The sequence below is a fragment of the Ictalurus furcatus genome, chromosome 7, assembly GCF_023375685.1.
Source record: "Ictalurus furcatus strain D&B chromosome 7, Billie_1.0, whole genome shotgun sequence".
NCBI lineage: Eukaryota > Metazoa > Chordata > Actinopteri > Siluriformes > Ictaluridae > Ictalurus > Ictalurus furcatus.
In genome coordinates, this window is record NC_071261.1 from 18,821,414 (window position 1) to 18,839,223 (window position 17,810).

Sequence of the window (17,810 nt, forward strand, 5' to 3'; positions counted from 1 at the left end):
GTGTGTGTGTGTTACTGCATACACTTTAATGGATCTCTTTTATCACTCTCTCTCTCTCTCTCTCTCTCTCTTCACACAGTGTGACCCATACATCAAGATCATATTAGGGAAGAAATCAGTAAACGATCATGACCACTACATACCCTGCACCTTGGAACCAGTTTTTGGAAAGTAAGTCTCTCTCTCTCTCTCTCTCTCTCTCTCTCTCTCTCATCATGCAGTGCAGGCAAAAAATCTGACCGTGTGGATGTGGTATATCAGATGGGAAAATATAAGTGCACCAGCAGGGGTCGCTATGCTCTTAGCAATGGTCACGTCATTATTTCTATAAAACTTGAGTCATTACACTTTGATAAGTTAAAGCTCATATTGATGCAAACCAGATAACGGCACGATGTGGTGACGTTCTTAAATTCAATATAATTTGATTAGAGCATGAATGGAGAATTTATTAAGCCCTCATTTTATGAAGAACGGTGAGTCAGACAGCACAGTGTGTCATGAGTCAAAGAGTCAGAGAGTCTGGAGTCATGGTGTACGATTAACACCATTTACCGTTTTCCTTTTTTTCTCTCAGAATGTATGAACTGACATGCTCCCTGCCCCTGGAGAAAGATCTAAGGATCATGCTGTATGATTATGACATGCTGTCTAAAGATGAAAAGATCGGCGAGACCGTCATTGACCTGGAGAACCGCTTCCTGTCACGTTACAGTGCCCGCTGTGGCCTTCCCCAGTCCTACTGTGTGTAAGGAATACACACACACACACACACACACACACACACAAATACAATAAGTCAGTTTATTTTCTGTTGATGAACAGGACATCACTAATACATGAACTAGCACTATGTTAGTAAGACAAGCTCTTTATTTGGTATCTTAACTCTGCTTGACAGGAATCCTTTTGGCTCTTTTAGTTATTTTTTTTTTTAAAAAGTGACATTTTTTGTTTCCTTGTGGGGACCAGCCAAATGTCCCCACAAGGTCAAAACTATCAGATATTCCTATTCTTGTTGAGACGTTTGGTCCCCACCATCCCACATACCTCTGAACAAAAAATAAGTAGTATTTTTACTCTTTACCATTAACCTGTCTTATTTCTGCTAGTGTAATAGTGCTCATAATTTGCAGTGTTAATAAAACCATTTAAATCTTTGCCAGACCAACAATGTTGTATTTGTGTACCTTTTGGTACACGGATATCTATGAATGTAACATCTGGTCAGTGTAATGTACCCAGTGTAATCCCTGACACTCACACAGGGCTGGAGTGAATCAGTGGAGAGATCAGATGAAACCCACCCAGCTGCTCCATCGTCTTTGTCAGAGGAGAAACTACAAACTGCCTGTCTACAAGCATGACAGAGTGATTTTTAGAGGCCATGAGTACACCACTGCAGACCTTGGTCAGTCATACATGCACACTTATGTATACCTTACCAATCTGAATTTATAATTTGTTATAATGTATTCAGCTCATACTACAATGTGTCTGTACAGTGTATGTGTGTATAAAGTAGATGTTATTTATTGTGGGCATAGACAGAAGAATAAGAAATGAAAGTGGAAGTGTTTTTTTTTGGCGCTGCTGAGTGCATTAGTCATTAGTAAGAGCTAATTAAAGCAATGGTCCAATCCCATCATATCTTCCATCAATAAAGAAAAGTGTGTTTAGCTGCGGTTGTATGAAAACATGACAAAAGAGAATGAATGCATGTGGGCAGCTGAGGCTCAGGTGGTAGAGCGGGTTGTCCACTAATCGCAGTGTTGGCGGTTCGATTCCTGGCCCACATGACTCCACATGCCAAAGTGTCCTCGGGCAAGACAACGGAAACCCAAGTTGCTCCCAATGGCAAGCTAACACCTTGCATGGCAGCTCTGCTACCATTGGTGTGTAAGTGTGTGTGTGAATGGGTGAATGAGGCACAGTGTAAAGCTTTGTAGAACCACTAATGTTAAATAAGCGCTATATAAGTGCAGACCATCAACATTTATCATATGTCATGCCTTTTCCAGGCATCATATCTGATCGCAGGTAGACATTTTCCTGCTTGGGTGTTATTAACAGATATACAAAACCTGTGTAAATTTACAACATCAGTGGATATTTTTCAGCAGAATATACATCATTCCTCCCATAGTGATCCCACATGCACCCTTGACAGAAGTTTGCAATTATTTCCCTACTATCCCCTACTACAGTATGTCCCGACCTTTCTCATTTCCTCTGTCCAAAACTCCAAACACATTAACCAACAAATAAAGCCAACCCTTTCCTTTACTACTGAGGTGAGGCACACAGTGAGGGAGTCTAGGGGCTCCAGCAGCCATCTTTCCAAGGTCAGCTCCAGATTTACAGTGCGCTAGTGCAGTAATCCAACCCAGCCAAGATCAACACTGCGGTGGGCTTCTCCAGCTCTCTCCATCCTTCGGCTTCCATCTCACCACCAAGGAATACTACCTCGCTTTGTTTCCCCCCACGTAACCATAACGACCCAGGCTAAGGCGATTGTCAGGTGGCTTTTTTGGGCTTCCAGCTTCTTCATGGTCGACTGTGTTCCTCCAATCCTCTCGTGTTTCTATCCTCTCCACACCCTGACCATGTTTCCCTCAGGGATGTGACACAGGGTATGAGGCCATAAACTCAATGGAGTAGAATGCTTTTCCCCCCCTCTCTCTCTTACTCTCTCTGTCTTGGAAGAGGAAAAATCTTCTCTTAGATCAACACAGAAATCATTGGGTCATCCAGAGAACTGAGAAGGATAATCTCTTCAGACCATAGAAATGGAATGCTTCATGAATTTACTTTATAGTCCTACTTTTTTCCTCCTTTTCACAACGTCTCATTGATGACTTTATAAAGACGTGTTTCAGTTGCCCACTTCAGCTCAAATGTGAGGGTCAAGTCCTGATATTTTTTTACACAAGAACAATATTGCGGTGAATATTGCGCTTACTGCACATCACGTTTACAGTATTAGGTTAAAACAAAAAAAAGAAAAAGACATTTGGCCAAAGCTATTTCCTGGTATGCTGAACAAATACACATAGTGAACATTCCGGAAATCACTTACATGCGTGCGTTTGTTACACATATACACCATAATATTGATGCAATGATGATGGATCTGTCTGTCACCCCATTTCTTCAGTAGATGAGGCAAAGCCAGCAAACCCTCACCTTGGGCCACTGGAGGAGCGGCTGGCTCTGCTGGTGCTGAGGAGACAGGGGCTTGTGCCTGAACACGTGGAGACCAGGCCTCTATACAGCCCCCTGCAGCCCGACATAGAACAGGTAACACTCATATTGTTTTCTTTGTAAAACATTCAAAGAACTGCAAATACAGTAGTAATCTGAGTGCAACAGTACAAAATCTTGGAATTATAAGGGTCCATGTGGAATTATAAAGGTCTATTTTTGGCAAAAATGACTAAGTAAATGTGAGAGGTTTTACATCTACCGTAATTTTGCTTAAAAGTATCCAAAATACAAATATGTATTTTAATTTTTGCTACTGTATATTATTATATTTTAAGTTATATCTGATCATGTATTGTAAGTTATATCTGATTTTACCTTATTGTGGATCAAAACTCTATGGCTAAATATATGTAAACAATAGAATTTGTCAGATAGAGCCTCCCAATTCCAAGGTTCTGGATTGCATACTATAATACAGTAAAAAGTTTTATATGTACCTCTCATATTGGAATGTTGTGCATTTGTATATTATCAACTGAGTGGCACTTTTTATACTTGTATTCAGGGACGGTTACAGCTGTGGGTGGATCTTTTCCCTAAATCCATGGGTCCCCCAGGACCACCTTTCAACATCACTCCACGCAAAGCGAAGAAGTAGGATTAAAGAACCAAACTTTCAAATTTTAAAGTACAAAATCTATTTTTGTCTATTTCCAGGAGTCAGATTTTTTGCACTTTCTCTTGTATAGGTTCTTTCTACGCTGCATCATATGGAACACGAGTGATGTGATACTCGATGATGTCAGTGTTACAGGCGAGAGGATGAGTGACATTTATGTGAAAGGGTACGTCCATCCTGATGTTCTAATGAGGTTGTTAAGTCTGTAGAGATGTGTGATTTTGCTTGGTATTGTCTCCTATGTCACACATTTTCTTGTTTGTTTGTTGCCAATGTGACTAATAGTAGCAATGAGATGCTAAAGAGAGTGTTCTGTGGAAACAAACACAGTTGCAGGGCAACAAGAGCTATCTGTCAAACCTAATGACATTGTCTTTTTCAATGCATGTAGTGTAACTGCGGATTTTGTTTATCGCTTGCAGTTGGATGCATGGACATGAGGGGAACAAGCAGAAGACGGATGTGCATTATCGCTCGCTAGGTGGCGAGGGTAACTTTAACTGGAGGTTCCTTTTTCCCTTCCATTACTTACCTGCTGAACAACTCTGTACTGTTGACAAAAAGGTGAGGTTCATAGACACCCCTGCCTGTTTAGAGGTGAAAATATACTGTAGTCCAAACACAATGCAAACCCAAATCAACCCATTATTATTTCTTGCAATACCTTTGGTACAAGATTGTCATTGTCAATTGGCCAACATGATACGGGCAAAATAATTTTATATAAACTATTTTATATAAAAATAATTTAAAATAAACAGCCACCCCAACTGGTGTAAGCTGTCTGATTGAGTGTAGAACTGAAAGCTAATATCCAGGCCTGATCAAGTCATTCGCCTTCAGTAAGGCTCTCTGGGCAAATCCACAAGCCCTAAGTGATCTTTAAAGCTGCCACAGAAAGCCTTTATGTGATGGAAATCCTCGGCGCAGACAAATACAAGAGAACAAATGGTCTCAGACTCCAAAAATTGGCTGGCTGCTCCCTTCATACTGTAACAAGGTACAAGAAATCTCGTCAAGGCATGTCTGCCCCTCATCTCAGCCAAACCTGGTTCAGGGAAAACAGCTGTGACTGACAGGGCACTTAGAGTGAGGTTTTGGCAAGCAGGAGACCAGTTATGGTAAGATTTAAGATAGCGGTTGCACCGATTACACCCAGAGTGGGTAATTATGTCAGCTGTTAGTAGATAGATCCACTTTTGGCTCAGAATTTTCTGGAGTATGCTCCAATTGAAGCAATACATTACAAAAGTCATTTGTGTGCATTAAAAGGAGAGTGATAGATTAGGTGTGAGAGTTTGTTTTGATTGGCCGTTGCATGGTTGTCAGGCGGACAGACAAGGCTTGTTTACGGGTGCAGGGTGTGACTTCATTATCCCTACAGTGCTGCTGCTCACATCAACAACTGTTACTGTACGCCGTCTGTGCTGTCACGCTGATGGCATCCTGTCTGGCAGCTGGGTGTATAAGTGGGGATGTAGTGACACTCTCTCCGAGCAAGCTTGTCATGCTATTCTCTCTCCTGTTCTCACTCTAGTTTTGACTCTCACTCACTGTCTAATTCTCTTTCTCTCACGTTCTCTCTATCATTTTCTCACTTGGTCTTTCTCATTCACTCTCAAGGTCTATCTGTTTACATCTGCCTCTCATTGTTCTCTTCACTTAGACTACTTTCCATCTCACTATACTCATTAAATTTGCATGCACACCAATAATTAGATTTCAGGAACTGAAATTAAAGACACATTTAGCTCCATGATTGGGTTGTTCAGTACATGTATACTCTTAATCTGATATCTTCCGATATTTTCTCTGCACTTGTGACCAAACATAAGATAAAAAGCTTCCCTATATGTTTGGATTAAAAACCAATGAGACAATTTGAAGAAAATAGCATTATGTACAATGTCTAAAAATTCCATAAAATCTCCCCAATAAATATTTACCAGTAAAGTGTTTCAAGAGCTGAGCAACTAGCTGACAAGGAATACATAACATTGTGGAGGATATATAGTTTTACTGTGTATTTTAGGTCAAAATAAAGAGGACAAATTAATTCAATTTATGCCATTAAACATTTAGTAATTTAGTAGATTTACTAAGATTTTAAATAAAAAGCACTGATTTGTATGAACAGTTGTGTATGATTTACAAAGACACATTGTGTGAATGACATGACCTGCAATATAGGGGGAGGAGCCTATATGTAAATGATGCATTTGCATATGCTCAGTGTTCATGATAGCTGATGGTTTTAAAGCGAGTGCCCAGAAGAGTGAACTAAATCTTCCACTACATACGCATTATTGCATGTCAAGTAAAATGGATGAGATGTAATGAAAACCTGAAAAAAAGAGTGTGCATTATGTTAATAAGGTATATATAAAGTATCTCACAAAAGTGAGTACACCCCTCACATTTTTGTAAATATTTGATTATATCTTTAAATGTGACAACACTGAAGAAATGACACTTTGCTACAATGTAAAGTAGTGAGTGTACAGCTTGTGTAACAGTGTAAATTTGCTGTCCCCTCAAAATAACATTTTCAGTTCACCAGAGCTTCACAGGTTGCCACTGGAGTCCTCTTCCACTCCTCCATGACGACATCACGGAGCTGGTGGATGTTAGAGACCTTGTGCTCCTCCACCTTCCGTTTGAGGATGCCCCACAGTTGCTCAATAGGGTTTAGTCCATCACCTTCACCCTCAGCTTCTTTAGCAAGGCGGTGGTCATCTTGGAGTTGTGTTTGGGGTCGTTATCATGCTGGAACACTGCCCTGCAGCCCAGTCTCCGAAGGGAGGGGATCATGCTCTGCTTCAGTATGTCACAGTACATGTTGGCATTCATGGTTCCCTCAACCATGGTTCCCCCCAGTGCCGGCAGCACTCATGCAGCATCAGACTATGACACTCCCACCACCATGCTTGACTGTAGGTAAGACTCACTTGTCTTTGTACTCCTCACCTGGTTTCCGCCACACACGCTTGACACCATCTGAACCAAATAAGTTTATTTTGGTCTCATCAGACCACAGGACATGGTTCCAGTAATCCATGTCCTTAGTCTGCTTGTCTTCAGCAAACTGTTTGTGGGCTTTCTTGTGCATCATCTTCAGAAGAGGCTTCCTTCCTGGACGACAGCCATGCAGACCAATTTGATGCAGTGTGCGGCGTATGGTCTGAGCACTGACAGGCTGACCCCCCACCCCTTCAACCGCTGCAGCAATGCTGGCAGCACTCATACGTCTATTTCCCAAAGACAACCTCTGGATATGACGCTGAGCACGTGCACTCAACTTCTTTGGTTGACCATGGCGAGGCCTGTTCTGAGTGGAACCTGTCCTGTTAAACTGCTGTATGGTCTTGGCCACCATGCTGCAGCTCAATGTCAGGGTCTTGGAAATCATCTTATAGCCTAGGCCATCTTTATGTAGAGCAACAATTCTTTTTTTCAGATCCTCAGAGAGTTCTTTGCCATGAGGTGCCATGTTGAACTTCCAGTGACCAGTATGAGGGAGTGTGAGAGCGATGACACCAAATTTAATACACCTGCTCCCCATTCACACCTGAGACCTTGTAACACTAACAAGTCACATGACACTGGGGAGGGAAAATGGATAATTGGGCCCAATTTGGACATTTTCACTAAGGGGTGTACTCTTTTTTGCTGCCAGCAGTTTAGACTTTAATGGCTGTGTGTTGAGTTATTTTGAGGGGACAGCAAATTTACACTGTTACACAAGCTGTACACTCACTACTTTACATTGTAGCAGAGTGTCATTTCTTCAGTGTTGTCACATGAAAAGATATAATCAAATATTTACAAAAATGTGAGGGGTGTACTCACTTTTGTGAGATACTGTGTGTGTGTGTATTATATATATATATATATATATATATATATAAAATACCTTTTTAAAGGCTCTCTGACTAATATTGGCAGTATAAATATAAAACCAGTGATTCAATGATAATATTAAGTCAGAGAAACTTTTAGATTGTTTTCAGAATCTAAGGCATAAGTTAAAAATGGTCTTCCAAAGGCAGGAACAAATGGTGGGTCTTCTAATGGCAGATTTTGATCAATTTCATACTTTATTTGTACAGGCAATAGCTGATTGATTGCTAAGTCACTTTCAGGCTCAGTGGATCATTGTGCAAGTGTTTTTGTTATTGATTGTTATTGTTATACCAAAAACATTGACTGTATTTTGGTAGAATGGTGTCTCAAAATTGTTGGCTTATATTTATTAAGGCAAACGTGCTATTTTGCTCATGTAAAAGATGCAATCCGTCATGCAATCTGTGCAGTAGGTGATTAAGCTTGCACATTAGTAGATCAGGACTTGTGTTTGGTTTCACAGATGTGCCTTTTTTATCACAAGTGACAAAATGATCAAGGGTTCATGTTAATATAATAGCGAAATCATCAAAGTTATATCAGATCAAAAGTGCTTCTCTTTTGCTCAATGTGATATAAATTATCTCTAATAACTTTACCCACCCTTTGTCTTTATAACTACCTCCAAACTCTTTTGTGGCTTCTTCAGATCAGGTCTGGAGACTTAGTGGTTCATTTTCTGTTGGTTTTACCTTAATTTCTAAAATTGTTTTAATGAAATGAAAATGAAATGATGCAGCATTTCTTTTGAAATTATTGCATTATTGCTCATTAAATAACATACGTTATTTATTTTCAAATAACCATTTCCCTACTTTCACAGAAGATTTAATTTAACTAATAGCTTTTACTACTTGCAGTGTTGCTACTAAAAGAAATCTGATTATTGAGTGACTCATGTACAGTGAAAAAGTATTTGTCCTATCCTGATTTCTTCTGTTTTTGTCTATATCCCACACTAAATAGTTTTAGCTCTTCAAATGAAATACAACATGAAACAAAGGCAACCTGAGTAAACACACAATACAGTTTTAATTTTTATTTATTTATTTATTACAAAAAAGTTATCCAACACCTATCACCAATGTAAAAACTAATTGCCCAATTAAACATAAAATCTGATTGTGCCACCTTTAGCAGCAATAACTGGAACCAAACGCTTCTGATAACTTGAGATCAGTCTTTCACTTACTTCTAGGACTAGGACTTACTCCTATGCTTTGGATCATTGTCTTGCTGCATAATCCAGTTACGCTTGAGTTTCAACTCACAGACTGAAGACCGGACATTCTCCTTTAGGATTTTCTGGTAGAGAGCAGAATTCATGTTTCTCTCAATTATTGCAAGTTGCCCAGGCCCTGAAGCAGCAAAGCATCTCCACACCTTCACACTGCCACCACCATGCTTGACCATACGTCTGATACGTCCTTTTTGTTGAATTCTGTGTTTGGTTTACGGCAGATATAATGGGACCTCTGTCTTCCATACAGTTCCACTTTTGACTCATCAATCGACAGAACATTCTCCCAAAAGGTTTGAGGTTTTGGCAAAATTCAGACAAGCCTTAATCTTCTTCTGGGTTATCAGTGGTTTTCATCTCACCACTCTTCCATGGATGCCATTTTTGCCCGGTGTCTTTCTAATAGTGGAGTCATGAACAGTGACCTTTATTTATGCAATAGAGGCCTGTAGTTCCCTTGACATTGTCCTTGGCTCTTTTGTGACTTCCTGGATGTGTCATTACTGTGCTTTTGGAGGAATTTTGGAAGATTGGCCACTTCTGGGAAGGTTCACTACTGTGTGTAGTTTTTTCCATTTGGAGATAATGGCTCTTATTGTTGTTCTTTGGAATCCCAGAGCCTTTGAAATAGCTTTGTAACCTTTCCCAGATGGATTTTGTCAGGTATTTCCCCCCACGCACAGAGTCTCGGAGCACTCCGTGCACTTAAGCTACCGGCGGTGCGACAGCACTCACTTCCAGGTTGATATTGACTATGTTTACTGTTTCACATGTGTTTGTTTTGGTTTGTATCCTGTCTCCACCTATGTCATATGAGTGGTTCTGTCCAAATCATTTTCAGCTTTTCCTTGTTACCGCCTGTGCATGACAGAGCCATTGTTTCCCTGTTTGCTTCCTTGCATTTTGATCTCGTTTTTGGTTTCTTGATTTGTGTTTCTGTATTGCCCATGTTGTCTTTGTTTGTACATCACCTGACCCTTGCCTGTTTTGTGAATTATGTTTTGGATCATTTGTCTGCCTGCCACTTTAATAAAATTTTTTTTTTTTACTGCAATTGCATCTGCCTGCATGCCCGTTTCCTGACTGAATACTGTGCATTCACCATGGATGTAGCAGGAAGGCAAGAGGGGAGTTACTGTGGGAAGACCATGCCAGCGTTTGACTCTGTGCATTTTTCCCAGTGGCTTTTCATGAACACCCCGGCTCCTTTTAACGGCACTGGAAGCTCTCTGAATGGATTCTTCCTTCACTGCCAGTTTTATTTCGAGAGCCTGTTAAACCCCAAACCCGAAGATAAGCAGCAGCTGCGGTTCATGTTGTCCCGGTTCACTGGTCCAGGGCGTAGCTCCTGATTGCCACAGGCAACTTCAGTCTGGGAAGCGTGGCTGAGTTCATGTTCCTCATGAGGTTGATTTACAGTAATGCAGACCTTCATTTTGATTTATAGAATTTTTTTGGGGACCTGCCCACCATGTACTACAAGAGGGAGCCAAAGGCCAACAAGGCGGCCTCCACAGCTCAGCTCCAGACCGAGGCCAACAGGGCGGCCTCCACAGCCAAGTTCGACGTGGCAGTCTCACCTGCAGTCTCACCTGCAGAGTGCCAGCCAGAGGTCTGGCAAGCTCATCTCTAGAGCTCCAGCCTGCGACCCTAGAGGTGGTCTCCCCTGCAGAGCTCCTGTCTGAGTTCAACAGGGTGGCTTCCACAGCACAGCTCCAGCCTGAGGTATCCCCTACAGAGCTCCAGCCAGAGACCAACGTGGACGGCCTCTCCTCCTGAGCTTCAGCCAGAGACCAACAAGGCAGTCTCCCCTGTGAAGCTCCAGCCCGATGTTGATGTTGAAGCCATGTTCCTGCCTGAGACAGACGAGGCAGCCTCCCAAGTCATGTTTCTGCCTGAGGCCAACACGGCAGCCTACCAAGCCATGTTCCTGCCTGAGACAGACAAGGCAGCCTCCCAAGCCATGTTCTTGCTTGAGAGCGATGAGCCGGCCTACAAAGACATGTTCCTGCCTGAGAGTGACGAGCAGGCCTACAAAGCCATGTTCCTACCTGAGGCCAATGAAGCCGTCTTCTAAGCCATCTTCCTGCCTGAGGCAGACGAGGTGGCCTAAAAAGCTCTGCTCAAGCCTGAGGGAGACATGGCGGCCTACAAAGTTCTGCTCATGCCTGAGACCACCAAGGCCACCTACCAAGCTCTGCTCATGCCTGAGGCTGGTGGCACAGCCTCACCTGCTTACTGCCTGTATACCCCAAGTCTGCTCCCTGGCTCCTCTGGAAGAAGACCACATAGTCAGTGTCTGCCTCAGGACCTTGAACTTAGTTTTGACACTTTGCCCAGAGAGCCAGGACCGGCCTGAGGGGGAGAGTGTTTTTGGGTACTTCAGGATAAGCGGCCTTTTTGGGGGGGCGACTCTGTCAGGTATTTCCCTCCTCGCATGGAGTCTCTGAGCACTCTGTGCACTTAAGCAGTGCATACTTCTGGGTTGACATTGACTGTGTTTACTGTTTCACGTGTGTTTGTTTTGATTTATGTCCTGTATCGACTCCTGTCACATGAGTGGTTTTGTCCTGATCATTCTCAGCTGCTCCTTGTTATCTCCTCTGATTAATCTGTGTATTTAAACATTTTGTGTGTCTTTGTTCCCCGTGCAGTATTGTCTCAGTGTTTCACCGCCTGTGCATTACAGAGACATTGTTTCTGTGTTTGCTTCATTTTTGGTTTCTTGATTGTTTTTCTGGATTACCCGTGTTGTCTCTGTTTATACATTGTCTGACCCTTGCCCGCTCTGTGGATTACATTTTGGATCACAATTTGGATTTGTCTTCCTGCCTCTTTAATAAAAGACCTTTTACTACATTTGCATCTGCCTGCACACCCATTTCCTGACAGATGTATTTCAATCACCTTCTTCCTCATTATTTCTGGAATTTCTTGAAATTTTGGCATAATGTGTTACTGGATAAGACCCTTTAGCCAACTTCATGCTGTTGAAAAAGTTCTATTTAACTGTTGATTTGATTGAACAGGGTTTGCAGTAATCAGGCTTGGTTGCGTCTAGTCCAGCTGAACCCCATTATGAATGCAGTTTCATAGGTTTGGGGAATTAATAACCATGGGGGCAAATAAATTTCCACATAGGCCCAGTTGGTATTGGATAACTTTTTTGCTTCAATAAATAGCATTATCATTTAAAAACTGTATTTTGTGTTTACTCAGGTTGCCTTTGTTTTATCTTAGATTTTGTTTTAATTTCTGAAACAATGTAGTATGAGATATACACAAAAACCAAAGAAATACTTTTTCATATCACTGTAGATTCATTTTTAGATTTTTATTTTTTGATTATTTAAGTGCAAATCAACACACTGATTACTGTGGAAAAAAAATATTATAATTTTAAGCATTATTCATACATATTTTGTAGATGCAAAAATACTCTCTGTGTCTGCAGGAGCACTTCTGGAGTTTGGATAAGGCTGAAATGAAGGTTCCTCCTAAAGTCACCATTCAGATTTGGGACAATGACAAGTTCTCCTTTGACGATTACCTTGGTATGAACACACAAACAGCAAAAACTCTTAGAGTCTCAGTCAGACCTCCAACTCAGTGAGTTCAGTGGTGTTAACCTTCCCAAAACCACATAACTGTTCAACTGCACCATTTCTCAGCCTTGACATGACAGCAGAACAAGAAACAAAACACTGCGTGAAATAGGACCATGCTGATAGAATCCTTATGTTTAAGCTTACTGTATGTGCAAGTGTGTCTTGCTGGGCATGTCTGTCTGTGTATGTGTGTGTATATTTCGTAATTAGTTTGTTGCGAATGTCTGGGCCTCAGTTTGAACCTATGTAACTTGTAGCCTTTGTCCCTGAGGCTACACCACACACAGTGGACCCCTACACAAATACATCATTCATCTTCACAACCACTGTTATTATTGCATTTATTAAACTTATTTCCAGCATATCAGCACATTCAGGGAAAATAAGAGTTATGATCTTAGGAACATGGCTCCCAAAAGAATGCTGTACACTGAATTATGGAGTATGTACGTATATGTTTAAACAATATATCATACAGCCACAGTGTTAAATTTACATCTTTGCAGACTGTGACAAATTGTCCACTTTAGGTTGGCAAAGTTTAAAACTGCCAAAAAACCTTTCTCAAAAGGGAATGATTTTAAAAAAAACAACAAAAAAAAAAACAGCGTCTCTTTCTCTTTGTCTCTCTCAGGTTGTCTGGAAATGGATCTGAACCACATGCTGAAGCCAGCGAAGTCTCCTGAGAAATGTGGTCTGGAGCTGCTCTCTCAGAGCCAGGACAAGCTGGTGTCTCTGTTTGAACAAAAGACAGTCAAAGGCTGGTGGCCTTGTGTGTGTGACAGACAAGGAGAGAAGATCTTAGCTGTGAGTGACAGCTAACACACACAAACATCTTGTAGCAATACACAGTATATGCACATGTACAGTGTTTGTTGTGTATGACAAATTACCATGAACAAGACATCTGACATGCTTGCCTTTGAACAACCGAAAACCTGTTTACTCAAAAAATCACTGATAATGCATGTCTAAGGACAGTTGTTGGGGTGTCAGTAAATATTTATCTTCATTCATTCACTCATTTTCAGTAACTACTTCATGCTGATCAGGGTTTCTGTGAATTCTAAGCCACACTGATAGCCACCTGGGCTCAGAATTGAACCAGCTCTACCATCTGCTCCACCATGCCTGAAATATATCTGAAATTTCATGAATTCTTGAGTATAAATTATTTGTCAAATTTTTTAAAATCTCTATTGTTTGTCTTTTCTGAATAGGTACTATTTTGAGTACCTATTCTGAATTTGTGGTTATCAGTTACCAATGTAGTCAGTTTCTTCCTGATTGTACATATAAACCGTAAACCCTTTAAGAAAGTGTAACTAACTGGAACTTCTTTTTGCTGTACTGCTCTAGTGTTTAAAAGTTGGGTAAAACTACCTCTGAACAGCTATGATAAGACTTGCTTTAAGTTACCTTTTAAGACCAGGTAATGTCGTGAGTGAGTAGAGACAGGATGCACATGTGTACACTCAGTGTGATATTAATTTGGCAAATCCAAGAAATGTAATCCATGTCAATAGCAGGGGGTTAAACACAGGCAGGCAAACGTAAACAAAGATAATCCATAATCAGAAACAAGGGAAAGCAGCAAGGCTCAAAACCAGGAAGTAAATGAAACACAGAACTTGGAAAACAAGGCTCAGAAATGAAATTACTAATAGCACAATAAAACTTCACAACACTACAAAGAAAGAGGAGAGTATAAATAGACAAACAAATCAAGAAGAAACACAGAACAGGTGGACACAAACAGGTAACAAACCAATAACAGGATGGGTGGTAGAGACAGGATCAAAACAGAAACCAAAACATAAGCCCATGGTGTTTGTCACCATGGGAACTGTGAGATGAATGGGGAATCTGTGACAATCTATGACCCTTATTGCTAATGTAATTTATTTTTAACTTTACATTATATTCAACAAGTGCTCTTAGACATAGACCTATGATAAGTCAGTTTTAAGTAAAATGTTTTCTGTTAATTCTTCTTTTCTCAGTGCAGGAAATTAGTAAATGAGTGAAATTTGTCCTTCAGGGTAAGGTTGAGATGACACTGGAGATTGTGTCGGAGCAGGAACAGGACGAAAGGCCTGCAGGTCTCGGCAGAGAAGAACCCAACATGAACCCTCGTCTGGAGGATCCACAGTGAGTCAATTCTTTTAACCTTTCCTGTTAGTTCCCAAAACACATTATAAGCCTCCAAGATCATTTGAAATGGATGACCACAGTTTGTTGTTTTTCTTCACTCTTTAGTTTCAGATGAGTCAAATCTGAAGGTAAATTAATAAATGTTGATAAACTGATATGTGGCTTCTCATTATCTCTGTGCAGGCGTCCTGAAACCTCCTTCCTGTGGTTCTCTTCTCCTTATAAAACCCTGAGGTTCATAGTGTGGAGGAAGTTTAAATGGTTCATTCTGGGACTCATCATTCTCTTCTTCATCCTGCTCTTCCTGGGAGTCTTTCTCTACTCTTTCCCTGTAAGCTGCATCTATGAATGTGTGTGAATGTGTGTGTGGGGTGGGTATCATATCTGGGTGGTAATTTTATATATCAAAGAATAAATGTAGAGTGTGAAAAGCTTGTATCTCTCTGATCGTATTTCAAGAATGTGGGGACCATTATTTAATATTGCACCTGGGTCAAATATTTCTCTCGCACTCACACACACACACACACACACACACACAAGCTCAATGAGGTAGAAAGCCCTGATTTTACTTATTCCTTAGGCAGTTCTGGAAAATGTTTCAATTACTGATTTTACCGTTAGGATTAGGTTATGTCTCTTTCGTGTGAATCACCCAACATGGTCTGATGCCTGGAAATTCGTAACTATTCACATGACTCAGTTTGTATGAAAGTTACGAATGTTGGGGTTAAGTTCAGGGACAGGGTCAGCCTTCATACCCTTCCTGTCAAGTTTAATTGGAAGAAGATTAAATGAAATCCAACCACATAACCTCGTTCATTCAAATTTGCATAATTTTTTAAAGGTCAGATTTGAATAACTTGTTGTGTTTTTTCCATTCTTGCAGAACTATGCTGCTATGAAATTGGTGGGCCCCTTCAGTGGAATAGGAAATGGGAAACAATAAGCAGATGAATTTGAGAAGACTGTGAAAGAAGGATGGGGCTCAACGCCCATGCTAGCACCTTTTATGGCACCTGTTATGCCAAATACATCTCAGTATTGAAACTGCTCCATATCAATTACTGGATTCCTGTGGGATAATCAAGTCATATCACCTGGGGCATTGTGTATGTGCACACAGAAATCCATGCTGCTCCTAATGACATCTGTCTTCAACTTGAATAGAGAACAAGAGGATTTACAAGAGGATTTAAGTGTAAACTGATGTTACATCAAGATAAGCGTGTAAAATGATGTGTGCATGTGCCTCTGATCAAGCCATCTATGCATGTAGAAATACCCTGTGACTTGTATGTTAACTCTGAGCTCCTTGGCCCTGTTTATGACCTCATGCTGAACTCATTTCTCCCTCTGAATTCTGTTTGACTACTTTTATCTCTCTCCCTGATTTAAACCCTTCTTCATGTAGTCTGTAAAATGCTGGCCTTTTCACAGCTAGAGATGGCTTTCTTCTGCCTTAACATAGAGAAATAGAGAAAGAATTGCCTTTCGCCTCCTCCTGTGCCTTCATCCCTCACCACCCACCCCTTTTGCTTTCAGCATGCACTGATACTTTAGGTTAAAGCCTGGATTTGTCCTGTGAACTTGTAAGGTCTGAGGCAACCTGCTTGTTAGCCGAGCTTCAGTTGTCAGCAACCCTATGCTTGTCTGATAACTATCAAAGCCTCCACAGAAATCCCTGACTAAATAGACCTGGTGTCAGCTATGTGCTAGTTATATGTGTGTGTGGAGACTGGCTGTGTGAGATACAGAAAAAGGTGAGAGTTTAAGAGGGTTTGTAATGTGTCTTTAACTGTTAAAAAGCAAAATAATGTGGTGGCTGTGATTGCCTGTGTATACGAATGAGCTTAGAATCACATGTGTGCATCTGGTAAGGTCAGGACTACTCGTTAAAAGGCAATCAGTGTGATAAAACATACTGACAGAAGTAGGCAATGTGCTATGTTCCCTACTGTGTTGCGTGAAACACAAGCTCAAGTGGTCAAAGCATGGCCACTGGAAGGGTCAATCGGATCATAGCGCAGGGCTCCACAGTGCTGCACCTATTACATAAGACTGACCTTTGTGTGCTTATAGGGCTTAGCAGTGTGTTTAGCCTACAGATAGAGCTACACCGCATCATTCTTAAAAAGAAAGTTCAAGAGAACCAGGATAATCCCAGCAAATTTTCACTGATTCCCTTCCTTCCACATGTTGGCCCAAAAAGGTGGAAATGGCCTATGTTCTTTAATTCAGTCTGAGACTGCTTTAAAATTATGACGTAAGAAAAGGGACTTGAAGAAGAATTAAAAGATGATAATGTTTGATTTTTTTTGTTTGTTTGTTTCTCCTCTAGTCAAACTGAGTAAATCTATTCTATACTTTTACTAAAGCTGTACAATCCAAGTCCCAGAATACTTGAAATGGCTTTTTGCAGGACAGTTGTTGATATACATAGTCCTGGGTCTATTCAGCCAAAGTAATTGAGGGTTACAATTTACCCAAAGAATAACTAGCTATTATGTCAATGTTATGCCTTGTTAAAGTTACACAACATGACAATCCTGTCTGTTACTATTTCTGTGAATAGGACACTGCTGTTACTCTGAATACAACATGCTGTACTATATCTAATCTAATAATGAATATGTCGGGAATATGCTGGCTTTAATCCCTCATAGGGATACATTCACTGTGCCTAAAATTGTATGTGCATACATTTTCAGACAATATATGGTTACAACATAGCAATATTCCAGTAACAAAATATATGCCCTAAATTGTAGTGTTGTCTTTTGTTGCATCAAGACCTACATTAAATCTTCTTTAAAAATGGTGTATGCATGAAGCCCATTCCACATATTCAGGGTTTTCTAAACGAAGCTGCTTTGAGGTAGCATGAATGTGGATTTGAGCTTAAGTGATTGGCCTTTTCTGCTGAGTGTTTCAGGAGTGGGGGAAAGTTCATCTTTGTAAAAATATAAAACAAACAAACAAAAACAACTCAAATATATAATTTGTTGTCGCATTTATA

At 40.7% G+C, this 17,810-nt stretch overlaps 1 protein-coding gene across 9 annotated transcripts in view; it reads left to right on the forward strand.

The window, feature by feature from the left end:
• The window catches only part of dysf (dysferlin, limb girdle muscular dystrophy 2B (autosomal recessive)), an 88,372-nt gene extending 70,816 nt beyond the window's left edge, over positions 1–17,556 (forward strand). For 6 of the 9 annotated variants that reach the window (XM_053629094.1, XM_053629096.1, XM_053629097.1 and 3 more), the window contains 12 exons: positions 80–171; positions 578–748; positions 1,269–1,411; positions 3,161–3,300; positions 3,773–3,861; positions 3,957–4,052; positions 4,309–4,450; positions 12,484–12,583; positions 13,272–13,444; positions 14,679–14,788; positions 14,975–15,122; positions 15,681–17,556. In XM_053629094.1, coding sequence (XP_053485069.1) covers positions 80–171; positions 578–748; positions 1,269–1,411; positions 3,161–3,300; positions 3,773–3,861; positions 3,957–4,052; positions 4,309–4,450; positions 12,484–12,583; positions 13,272–13,444; positions 14,679–14,788; positions 14,975–15,122; positions 15,681–15,740 — 1,464 coding nt within the window. In that variant the 3' untranslated portion in view covers positions 15,741–17,556. Of the gene's footprint in view, positions 1–79; positions 172–577; positions 749–1,268; positions 1,412–3,157; positions 3,301–3,772; positions 3,862–3,956; positions 4,053–4,308; positions 4,451–12,483; positions 12,584–13,271; positions 13,445–14,678; positions 14,789–14,974; positions 15,123–15,680 lie in introns of all 9 variants that reach the window. The other 3 variants (XM_053629091.1, XM_053629088.1, XM_053629092.1) reach the window with 1 other exon arrangement.
• The last annotated feature ends 254 nt before the right edge of the window (positions 17,557–17,810 follow it).